At 39.0% G+C, this 13,305-nt stretch overlaps 1 protein-coding gene across 1 annotated transcript; it reads left to right on the top strand.

Annotated features, from left to right (window-relative positions):
• Positions 1 to 11,428: 11,428 nt before the first annotated feature.
• LOC111903565 (uncharacterized) lies at positions 11,429 to 12,694 on the top strand. Its single transcript, XM_023899335.1, has 2 exons — positions 11,429 to 12,451; positions 12,548 to 12,694. The coding sequence occupies exons 1-2, from the start codon at positions 11,429 to 11,431 to the stop codon at positions 12,692 to 12,694; spliced, it is 1,170 nt and encodes a 389-aa protein (XP_023755103.1).
• The last annotated feature ends 611 nt before the right edge of the window (positions 12,695 to 13,305 follow it).

Below are 13,305 nucleotides of genomic sequence, written 5' to 3'. Positions count from 1 at the left end.
CAGCTGCCAAGTGGGTCAAGTGGGGACTCAAGGCGAATGAAGGGAAGGCTCGGAGAGGAGAAGCGACAAGGATGGGCGAATGTACAAAAATTTCTTTGGTGCGAAACCACCGAGTCTCTCAGGAAGCCCGAAGTCGTTTGAGATTTAGGATTGGATATCTGAGATGGAGATGGTGTTTGAGAGCTGCAACTGTAGCGAGAAACAGAAGATTGTCTTCGCAGTAAGACAATTGAAAACTGGAGTCTTGAGCTGGTGGAAGCTATTGGCAGATACGATGCCATGAGGAGAAGCCCTACGGATGTCATGGGAAGAGTTCTTGGAACAGTTGAAAATGCAGTACTGCTCAGAGATAGATCTGATAGACCTAAACAACGAGTTTCAGAACCTAAAGAAAGGGAAGATGAGTGTTGACGAGTATGCCACCGCATTCACCGAGAGGATGAAGCTATTCCCCTACTTGGTTCCTACTGAACTCTCAAAGATCGATAGGTTTGCTAACAGACTGCCCACAGACTTTGGCCCAATGGTCAAAATGGAAACTACCTTGAAAACAGCTGTTAGAGCAGCTAAGAATGTAGAGACCCAGATCAGAGAAAGGGGTCTAGAAAAAGACAAGGCATGAGAAAAAAGGAAGCATGAAGGATCTTCAAAATCCAACAAAGAAAGGAAATTCTCAAAAACGGAAGAAGGAGGAGGAGGTGAATCCAAGTGGTGCGAGAAGTGTAAAAAGAAGCACTTCGGGAAATGTGACGAGGAGGTGACTTGCTATAAATGTGGAAAGACAGGGCATTACGCCAGCAAGTGTGCGTCCAACAAGGTGTGTTATGGATGTAACAAAGAAGGGCATATTTCTAGGGACTGCCCAAGGAAAAATAAAGCAACAAGACCAGAAACGCCACCAAGGCCAAGGGCATTTCAGATGATCCTCAACGAAGCAGAAAACCATGCGAGGAATCAAGGATGAGGACTTCATATCCGAAGATCAAGTTATGCAGTAGCCATAGTATCGTATGATGTAGCCTATTAGAGGCATAGTCTAGGGTGAACTTGAACACTCATGTAATAGTTTCAAGAAATAATAAAAACCTTCATTTTGTTATCTGATGTGTTAAACTATTATGTGATTTTCTTGTATGGTGACTTGGGGACTGCGAGACAATACTTGGGACGAGTATGAGTAGGTGTGAAAGGTAGTAGATGCATATACTACCGGAAGCACAGGACTCACAAGGTTACCAAGAAGCTCGTAATTGATACCGTTTTACTCAAGAATGTCGTTACCATCGTTTCGGTAATGACTAAAAAGATTGTTGATATACCGACCCTAGTGGTCATATCGAATCTAGTCCGACTACGATGAGTATGTTACATGGTTCAGAGAACCAAGTTCGATGTAGCATCTGACTTAAGACGGAATATTGGAATAAATGGCGAACAGTAGAGGTATAACGAAAAGTTGCTTGTAGCTAGAAATGCTACCTTTTAAAATGTGATTTTCTCACATTAGAACATGAAGGAAGGTATAGTATGTTTTGGAATTTAACTCTAAGAGACCTGAGTCTAAACGAGCATCACATGACGATAGGTCATGATTTGGAGTCTAACCTGAAATAGAAAGCAGGTGCACGATCAAGTATTGCTTACAGTCAATAAGTCTAAGAGATAGACTTAAAGGAATATAGAAGTTATAATTATTACCTAGGATGAAGAGATGACGTATGGAGTCATTATACGAGCCCTGTTTCATTGATGATTCCCGGACGTAATCATCCTAAGAGGGAGATAATTGTAACGCCCGTAGATCCGGGGTAGTCAAATTAGAGGCAATAAATGTCGAAAATGACTTTTTGGAAAAATATTATTTAGAATAAATAATCTTAACCAATTTGAAGTATATGTTACAAGGTTTCCGTACATATAAAGACCGCCGAAATCCGAGTTATAACGAAGAAGTTATGACCCGTCGAAGTTTCGCGACGGAACCAGCACGATACCGGGAAACGTAAATAGTGAATTTATGATAGAGCGAGATTTAGCCTTAGCAATCTAAACGAAAGTCGTAGAATACGTTAAATCGAGAGCGTCCTTAAAAAGAACGCCCAAATCTGACTTCGTATGAGGAAGTTATAATTTTTCAAAGTTTCGGATTACTAGTGTACAACCCGAAATTCGAATAATAGATCGAGCATTTTTTAGCCGACACGACCTAAACGAGAATCGAAGATCTCGTTAAGAGTAGCATAACGAGAAAAAGATGGGCAAAAACGGATGTCGGATGAAGAAGTTATGAGAATTTAACGACCCAATCATGTCCCGACGTGTTAATAATGTAACTTTTAAAATAAAGTCAAAATTAGCCAACAGAGTGTAAACAAAAGTTGTAGAGTACGTTCCCGCCTTCGCGTGGATATAAAGAACGTCAAAAACGGAGCTCGTACGCGAAAGTTACGAATTTTTAAAGTTTGTACTCGATTTTGCGAGATCTGATACGAAGTCGCTGACGTGGCGCTTTCCCAGCCGTTTGATGATAATCGCTGAAGTCGCCTCAAATCGTGACACGTAGCCCCCTCGCTACGCCCAGCGTTCAGTCTCGTACGCGCCGCGTTCGCATAGCCATGCTCGGTCCAAGAGAAGCCACGTCGCACCACCGAGCCTTCGCCACCTGGTCTTCTATCCGAAGTTACGCCCCGTGTAACCTTCTAGACGCCCCGCGTAGTGCGAAGCCTCGCTCCTATAAATAGAGGTGCGAGGGCAGCCGACTTCCTCACTCCAAATCCACCTCTTTCTCTCACTACTTTCTCTCTCTAGCTCCTCTAAACCCCCCTAAGCCCTAGATAAAACCCCTAGCACCCTAAGGAAGCCTCGAGGCTCCCGGAGTTTTGAGAAAAAGGGTCTTTCGGTTTCGGAAACGCTGCTTCGAGTAAAGCCCGGTTTTCTTTAAAATCCGCTATAAATGAGCTATGCTTACGCAACTTTTAATATAGTTTCCAAATAATTATAGTAATGTTATTAGGTCCTTAAAATAATTATTTGGGCTATTATTATGAGTTATACTGAGTGTTATTTAACGCTTATACAATAATAATAATAGTCAGACTATTAATTTGTCGCGGTTATCGTTAGACTAAACCCTAGTGGTATTGATACTAGGTTTTATCGAAGAAAATTGTTTTGAGATAACGAAGTGCTGTCTGAGTTCGGAATCACGACCTAATCAACTGAGTGCATAGTCCCTTTCATCTTACACATAGATATGAAGTATTTTATATAAACTACGTGCTATGTGTGCACATTATCTGAATACTTGCTGTCTATGTTGGATGAACGTTTTATACATGTTTTAAATGATTTAAATTGTATACGTATTTTATATATACGAATATGTTGGGTATGACATGGGTAGATGAATGATGAGAGATAAAAGATGATGTGAGTAAACATTAGCAACTATAGACTTAGTGTCTAATAAACATCGACAGCTATGGACTTAGTGCCTATTGGACAAACATTGGTAGCTATGGACTTAGTATCTGATAGGAATTGGTAGCTATGGACTTAGTACCTATTAGATAAACACTGGTAGCTATGGATTTAGTACCCGATGAATAAACTATAGTAGCTATGGAATTAGTGCTTTATGAACGAACATTGGTAGCTATGGATTTAGTGCCAGTCCCATAACCCTAGAAGTAAGGGACTTTGGAATAAACGAATGCATGATAGATGACTATTAGGATATATCCTTAAGAGTAAAGAAGATAATGGGGATGGGTAATTGAGTTGATTGTTTGATTGTATAAACATAATAATTATATTATTGTGGGTTGAAAACCCTATGTACTCTCCAGGTTTCCCAACCTGACCCACTCAGTTTATTTATATCACAGGTGTTGATATGAAGTCACATTACACTGAGAGATTAAAGAGATGTAGATCACTAGTGTAAATAAATGTAAGTTCCGTTTATGCTTATGTTTATGTATTGACAATGACATCCCAAACGTTTTAAAATGAATAAAATACGTTTCTTCGAAAATGTTTTGATAACGTATTTATCGTGTTTTTCTGGGAACAAATTCCACAACATTTTTATGAAATGAAGTACTCTGATTTTTACAAAGCATAAACAAAAATCGGTCTTTTCTGGCCATGAAAATTGGGGATGCACAACAACCGTCAAATTCTGGTTAAGTCAAAGAAAAATAAAGTCAACAAGTCAAACCGGTCAACTCAGTTAACCCTTGTATAGTAGGGTTTACGTTATGTAATTACTAAACAACTCGCTATCTTAATGAGAAAACATCAATTAGAAAAATTCGTATGTTTGAATTTCCATAGCCGTGAAAATGCTAAAGATCGAACCAAAGTCATAAAACACTATTGCACACTCATCGGGAGTGTGTAGGACCTTAAAACATGGCTTAACGAGGTTTACAGACCTTGCATTGCGAAGCCAAACACTCAAAAAGGTCACAAAAGAAATCTCTCCTAAATCTCTCTCTGTATGAGAAATCTGTCCAAGAATGTCAAATCTTTCCCAAATCTCTCTAAGTATGAGAAATCTCTCCAAGTGTGTGAAATCTCTCCCAAATCTCCCTAAGTATGTGAAATCTCTCCCAAATCTCTCTCAAAAGTTCCCGTAAATTTTTGAAGCCATTTGGGTCATTCCGACCCTTAACCGGGTCAATAATCGCTTAAAACGAGGTTAGAACGGGTAAAATACCCCAAAGGATCCGGAACCTTCCCCTAGGGCCGAAGCCTCTTAGAGGCCGAGCCCTCTTGGACCGGATCAGCAGCAGGCGAGCCGCAGCCAGCGAGCTACAGCCACGCACCACAATGAGCCTTCCGACCGCAACTTCTTCTCCTCAGATCCGCATCAGCAGCGAAGCCCTTCAGCAGCCTCGCCCAGAAACATCGGAATTTCCTCTTCTTCACCCGGTTTTCGACCATGACTCCGTTTTAAGCCTGTTTTTAATTATTTTAATGCGGGATTTTCTCCAAAAATCATATTTTAACATATGAGACCCTAAATATTCATAATTTAAACATATTTTTATGGAAATATTTATTTAAGAATAAAATCTATTAAGTGAGATCTTGAGGTGGAGTGTGGATCTTGCCATAATATTTGACACAAACAACCACTCCATGCCCATTCCTTTGACCAGACATTGTACTCCCCACCACCCCTAGTCACCTCATGGTACTACCCCACTCATTTCCCAGCAAACCCATGTTCAAAGAGCTGGGGAATCCTCTTTCACTCTTCATTTCTCTCATTTCTCTCATTTCCACCCAAGGAACAAACACCTTTTCTCTCAAACTTTCTCCCTCAAATTCGAGATTCAAGACTGATCATCAAGTTTTCTTACACTCTTGGTAAGTATAATTCATCACCCTTGTGTTAATTACACATCCCTTTGCTCATATCATAGAATGCTTATACAAATTCCATCAATTTGGTGTTAGATTCTCGAAAATCTCTAGGCATCTTCAAGTGTTCTTGAGTTGAACACTTCTCACCTCCAACACTCATCTACTGAAACCACTCAAAGTGAGTTCATACCCCTATCTTTTCATGTTTTTCTTAAGTTTCAAGGGGGGGGGGATACAAGTTAAAACACCAAGAACACAACTAAACTCATTTAACAGCCTTCATCAGAAAAGTTCAACTCCATTCACGGACTGTTTTGGGCAACTTAAATATTTTAGTTTTCAAAACTGTTTTAAGTGCAAGTAGTTCCAGCTCTTAGCTTTAAAATTACTACTTGCACATCTCCACACGATTTTTTTTACAATTTATGGTGAGTTTTACAAAACTGCCTATCATTTCAAGAGCAAATCCGGACCAGTCTATGATTATGGACTTTTTCACACAAGTTGGAGGTCATTAAAATTCATAATAAAAATTATGAACAAACTAGATCATTTCCCAAACTCCCAGAATTTACAGATTTTGATTTGGACCTTTGATGATTTTTCTATAAATTTTCTAAGAACAGTAAAAGAAAATGTTAACAACAGAAAAATGCTTATCAATTTCATTTCACCTTGTAACCTGTTGAGCAAGGTGTATATCTTTATGTGAATATATGTTTTTGCAAATAGATGACATTTTGTCTTAGTATATAGTCATACATCAGAAAACAAATGGATTTTTACCTACAAAAGTATGGTAATTAATTAGTTGTTAGATTGCATGTTGCTTCACTTTAGTAAAAGGTATATATACATATCGGTAAACCAAAGGGTTTTTACCTTCACAAATACAGTAGTTAACCATAATAAACAGAGTTATAACTATTACATTTAAACGTTTTGATAAACTATTATAGGTATGGTTTATGTTTCCATTAACACAACAAACACATTTCGAAAGGTTTTATTCCCACAGAAAAAGGTTTTACACTCATGCACACCACACCTAAACCTGTTAACTTAAATTGTGAGACATTCTTCTCAGTACTCCTAGAGTACGGGTTAAAATTCCTGGTAGTTATAACTAGAGTCTCTTGTAGGGAGAACGTGATAGTTGTGTATAGATCTATATTGGGTTAGACACCCCACACCTTGCTGCTAGCTACAGTGGGACCTGCAGGTCTACAGGTGACAAGTGTCATATCAGTTTTTCGACGCCTGAGAAACGTCGTGGCAGGTTCATTCAGTCATAGTATGGTTATAGCGACTCACATAGGAAGTTAACAACTCATAAAGTTCACGGGAATTTTTATAAAACAAAAGGGGTTTTATGTCGATTTAAAATCACTTTTTATATCAATAAGTACGGATATTACTGTACACTTTCGGTCTTGGTATTTAAGACTACACATCATTCATTACGGGACTTTCCCTCAAATCTAAAAGGGTTTTATGCCAATTTAAAACCACGTTTATATCATTAAGTATGGAAAATACTTGTTTATTCTTGGTCCTAGGATTTAGGACCACATAACTTTTATAAGGAAAATATTGGATTTTTCTTGGTAACACACAACACATTACAAAGAACGGTTTCCAAACTCTTTATCTAAAAAGCTTATGAACTCACCAACTTAATTGTTGACACTTTTTCAAAATTACTTGTATTCTCAGGAAATCAACGAAACCAAGTAACCACAAGCTTTTGAGGATGGAACGCTACGGCGTTGAACAACTATTTTTATATCATGTCGTGATCAATCATTGAAATATGTAATACTTGAAACCATGTAATTATTTCCTGATTATATTAATGATTGGTTGTATTTACTTTGAGCGCTATTATACTCGTTGTTGTGATACTATACATGAAGTCCTCCACCCCCGGACGTTTCTGCCATCCTTGGTTTGGGGGTGTGACAGGTTATTACTGTTATGAAAATATACAAATGGGAGGGTCAAATACATATCATCGCTACTGCTTGTTATATACTCAAGGGTTCTGGAGTTCACTCAAACTCCAAGAACAAGAAGATTTGGACCAAAAAGCTCATAAAATGACATAATAATAGATCTAGAGATGTAAAGAGAAAGATAACAACTTTATACCTCCAAATGATCAAAAATGTGATAAAGATGATGAATCTAAGATAGAACTAAGCACACAAGCAATAAGAGAGACTCCTTCCTTCAACCTTCACAAAATGGGGCACACACTCAATGTAGTGGTTGCCAGCCTACCAGGTCGTTGTGCGCTTGGGTCAGCAAACTAGAATTTGATTTAATCCATTATCACCCTAAACCTAAGGTCTTAGTTCCAAACCAAGAACCTTATTCCTTAAGGTCCAAACTTGACCATTTGAGACCCAAGACCTTTACCATATCAATTATTGCACGAAACTTCAGGTTAAGATTGTCTCGAAATGGGATGTTACCATTCTCCCCCCACTTAAACCGCCTTGGGATGAAGTCTCAAATGCAAGGCCCTCTATTCCGAAAGGATAACCCAACCCACAATCCATTCTAACCAGCTGACAACCCAACATTCAAACATTACAATTTCCTAACTAATACACATCACTTCTGAAATTCATCATCTGTCTTTCCTGACGATCGAACAACAAAGGAACTGTGATTCTAACACCTAAAGTTCCTCGCTTACACGATCCTTAAATCCTTAATATATCATTTCTCCCCGATTCGTTAATGACCAACGAGTCTCGAGCTCACCCTGATCCATCAACCACCAGCGACTCTTAGTCTTAACCTGATTTGCCAACCACTAACGACTCTTAGGTTCACCTCGATCCACCAACCAGTAACGAATATCAGGCTTACCCCGATCTGTCAATCACTAACGACTCTCGGGCTTATCCCGATCCGTCAACCATTAACGAGTCTCAGGCTTACCCCGATTCGTCAACCACCAGCAGAGTAACCCAACCAACACAAGACACCAACAAAACCTAGAAACATAATCATCCTTATCAGGCCTTTGGATTGTGACTCGGACCCCCATATCCTAATTAAATAAGAACAAACAAGGAGATCCATGTCACGACCCTGAACTTGAGTTCCTAACATCCTAGGACCCTAACCTAAGAAAACCTTATGGAAAATACCAACGCAGCCTACAACTAAGACTACCGAAAATAAATTATAGCACTTGGCAACGAACACGACACAAAACTCTGAAGAATTTGTTGTTGCACAAATGTCTTTAAGTTGAGTAGTCTGGCAGAAAACTGAAACCAAGTCCAAAATTATCTCATTACAAAATCTCCACTCTCCCCCACTTCAAATACATGAACCATCCGAATGCAGTACACACGTGATTAAAAAGCTCCACATCAACCTTTCTAGAATACTACCGAAGCTTATTCTAAGAAATAAATATAAATGGAGTAAGATAGCCCTTCGAACCATTCAACTCAATCCCAAAACCTTCATCATACAAGAATAAGTAGAAAGGCCAAATCGAAAGTTCCAAGTCTACCCCCCCCCCCCCCCATTTACTATAGTCTACCAAGAACTTAGTAACTCCTTAACTAAATGCGTACCCAAGATGGAAATCAACACGAAAGATATCTTCCAAAGCAAAAGTAAATATACATAAAACCCAAAATAAAATAATTTGGAAACATACCCGCAGTCGTCATAGCTGTCGCACCTAAATCCTCTCAAACAAACTGGTGGGCTCTCCCTTCAACCCTAGGTACCTCAGGACTCCCCTAATACCCATCGGACATCTGCCAAGCTAAAGGTACATTGCTCTGAAATGTACCTGCAATGAATAGGGGGAAAATGGCGTTGATGTGGCCAACCTAATCACAATAAAAAGAAACTCGCGCGCCCTACTGCAGTCCCTGCCAAAATGTCCCTCTTTGTCGTATTTGCGGTAGGAAAACAATTGTCATACACCATCATGAAACTTCTCACTGTTACCACACTCAAAACTCCTTTGATCTTCTACACCTGATCTCATGTCAGCAGAATTGAACCGCTTGGTCGTCGGTTGTGACAGAAGTGGAACTAGCCTCTCCTCTTTGCTTTGGGTCTCTATCTCAATCTCTTTCATCCTGGCATTTGACTGAAGCTCAGTCAAAGTCCTGTACTGGATGTTTTACACGAACTCTTTCATCTCAGTCTTGAGCATACTCAAGTAACGGGTCATCTACACCTGCTCCAAGGATGTATACTCAGTAAAAAATAGGACCCTCTCATGAAAGATCTTGGTGATCTCTGTCACTGAATATGTCGTCTGCTTGAGCGATAGGTACTCCTGTGTCAGTCAATCTCTCTCAACAAGATAAGCATAATTAGTGTAATACATCTCCAAGAACTACTCCTAAGTCACTGGAGCTTTCTCCACGGAAGAAAAGGTTTGAGTCACAAACTTCTACCAGTCCTTTGCCCCTAGGCGAAGCAGGTTCAAAGCAAATCGAACCCTCAGGTTCACTGGAAAAGAACATGTGTAGAAACATACCTCCATTTCAGATACCCATCTCATAGCAACATTCGGGTCCTTGACCCCGTCGAACTCAAGAGGCTTCGTATTACTGAATTCCCGGTAATGCATTGATGCACCTCCTTAAAGTCCTATAGTTGGGACGACTGTAATGGCTGCGACCGAAAAAACTCAGTAATGGTAGCATAATGCATGTCAAACATCTCAATAAAAGTGTTCTTGATAGACACACATCTCCGAAATCCCCTCCCTGATCGTCATAGACACCTCGATGGCAATAAACTCACGAATCTCCTCATCATCCGGACTCGGCCTCTCCATATCGCTAGTACCCGAACCTAAACCTCTGGTCATTACCATTATGAAAATATACAAAGGGAAGAGTCAAAAACATATCATCACTATTGCTCTTTATATACTCAAGGGTTCTGGAGTTCACTTAAACTCTAAGAACAAGAAGATTTGGACCAAAAAGCTCAGAAAATGACATAACAATAGATCTAGAGAAGTAAGGCGCAAGATAGCAACTTTATACCTCCAAATGCTTAGAAATGTGATGAAGATGATGGATCTAAGCTGGAACTAAGCACACAAGAAATAAGAGAGACTCCTTCCTTCAACCTTCATAAAATGGGCTCACATACTCAAAAGACACACAAGATGGCTAGGTTTCATGTTAGAGGGCTGGAGGCTGAAGATGAAGAGCTAATCCATGAGTTTAAGTCTTTAAATATGGAAGAAACCCTAAATTTCAAAGGCTTGGGCATCAACATTCACGACGTCGTGGCCATCCTCTTGCCACATCTTGGTGACCATTTAAAGTGTGTTCTTCATTAAGTAACATACCATATCGTGGTTATCTTCCTACCACGTTGGCGTGCATCCGAGTCAGCAACCTAGAATCTGATTCAAGCCCAATATCACCTTAAACCCAAACTCTTAATTCCAAGCCCAAGAACCTTATTCCTTAAGTTCCGAACTCGATTCTTTCAGACCCTAGACCTTTACCAGATCGATTACTGCCTAAACCTTCAAGTTATGATTGCCTCGAAACGGGATGTTACACATATCCAACAATTGTTGGTGGCTAACGAATATATCAATAACCAATAACCGAAGGCACGTATATTAGCAACGACAGATTGTGTCTCCAAGTTAAAAGCAAAATCTAAACACTGATAAAAAGACATCTAAATACGAAACAATTTAAATTTCAAGGACCACCGGAATCAAAAACAAAAGGTAGGGATTAAACACACACTTGGACCCGAACCACATTAATTTAGTATTTTAAATGTAACTTAATAATACAATTTGTAAAATATAATATAAATAAGCATAATCATGAGAAAAGGATTTATTATCATTCTCTCTCTCACGTTATACAGGGACCAACCAAAAAGTCTGTCACTAACACATTACAAAAGAGAAGTCAACAACAAAAAAGTGTCGAAACCCAGAAGACCAAAACCGGCTCACTGATCTTCTTCATCCACTCACCACTTTCCTCCATTGTTGTCCTTCTCTCCCAAAGAGACAATAATGGCCGATGGCTTCTCACCACCCTCTTACAACCCTAATTTTAAGTTAATACCATATATAATCCTCCATGATTTGTCTCTTCTCTGTTCCTTCATCATATCTCACCCTCTCTACTCCTCTTACTTCATCTACTTCGCTCCTTACTTGATCAAACTCGTCTCCCTTGTGTCTCCTCTGTTCATCGTCACCGTACTTCTCTCCCTCCTCCTCACGACCACCACAGCATTCTGCCCTAAGTTGCCGGAATTGAAACTTGGAATTCTTCAAATTGCCATAGAGGAACTCCGATCGAACTTGAATAATGTTAGCGGAGACGTGGAAGAGTGTAATTATGAGGATTTGGAGGTTTATAAGATCTTATTTGATTGTGCATTATCGATCACGTTTTGTACCGAAGAAGCGTCGATTGCAGAAAATTCGGTTCACGGCAGTGTGACAAATGATGTTACAACTAACGATTCTGCTTTGGAAAAATTATGTTTGGAGAAGATTCAAGTAAGCCGGAGAAATGATGATTCAGAGGTGGTTAACCTAAAAGAGGAAAAAGGCTTGGAAAAATTGTTTCAAGAGTTGGATAGATTTGAGGAATCTAAAACGTTGAATCAAACAAGCGCAGATTTTGATAAAGTTGTTGAAGAATTACAAAAAGCTGAGCTAGCTCCGGTGAAAAAATTCAGTAGCGGATCCGATGTGAAGTCGTTGGCGAGAAATTCAAGTGATAACAATATATTCAGTCAATATTCCGGTAGATCGAGCTCGTGGAGATCGAATTCTTCGAGTACAGTCAGCAGCCATGGATCCATGAGAGACGAGAAGGAATGGCGGAGGACATTAGCGTGTAAGCTTTTCGAAGAGCGCCATAGTTCACGAGGAGGTGGAGAAGGTATGGATTCATTGTGGGAAGCTTATGAGAACGATAGTTCAAAGGATCGAAAGGAAACCATGAACAGTGCCATGAACAACAAGAAGATGATGCTGATGAAGAACAGCAATGGCGGAATCAAAAGCTCAGACTCAGAAAAAGCAGAGGAAGAAGAAGAAGAAGATGATGATGATGATGATGAAGATGATGACGAAGATGAACCAGAGATGAGTAATGGGCCTTTGTGTTGCTTACAGGCATTGAAATTATCAACAGGTAAGATGAATTTGGGAATGAGGAAACCGAATCTTGTGAAGATTACGAGAGCTCTCAAAGGGTTTGGGTGGTTGCATCATGTGAAGAAAAAGCATGGTAAGAAAAGTTCTGGTTCTTTCACGGATTAATAACCAACTAATTTTTAACTATTGTGTGTGTGTTTTTTTTAAGTACATATATATGATCTTGATATATCTTATGCATTTTCTTTGGTGTTCTTAGTTCAATCTTTATTTTTATCTCATTTTGTAATTACACTAAATTATATAGGAAATGAGCAAACATTCTTAAAATCAAGCGATTCTAACAATCCCCATCTTAGTTTTATGGCTACTTGATGATACAAATTTTTGCATACAATATATTTTTTTTGGAAATAGAACACTCGATTATATATTTTTAGAATTTATATAAATGACTTATTTTTTTTATTAGCCATATTTGGAGGGCTTCTCGTGTTCTTAATTTTTTTGTATTGTCGATTATATATATATATATATATATATATATATATATATATATATATATATATATATATATATATATATATATATATATATATATATATATATATAGAGAGAGAGAGAGAGAGAGAGAGAGAGAGAGAAAATGTCTATGTGTTTATGTAAAGAAGAAAAGGAAAGGTGTGTTTATTGTGGATGTCTACCGTAAGAGGAGGGGGGGGGGGGGGGGGGGGGGGGGTTCTAGAGGACATCACAAACAGACGAGTTCACGCCAC

Source organism: Lactuca sativa, chromosome 5 (genome assembly GCF_002870075.4).
Source record: "Lactuca sativa cultivar Salinas chromosome 5, Lsat_Salinas_v11, whole genome shotgun sequence".
Taxonomy (NCBI): Eukaryota; Viridiplantae; Streptophyta; class Magnoliopsida; order Asterales; family Asteraceae; genus Lactuca; species Lactuca sativa.
This window is presented reverse-complemented; position numbering and strand designations above follow the sequence as displayed.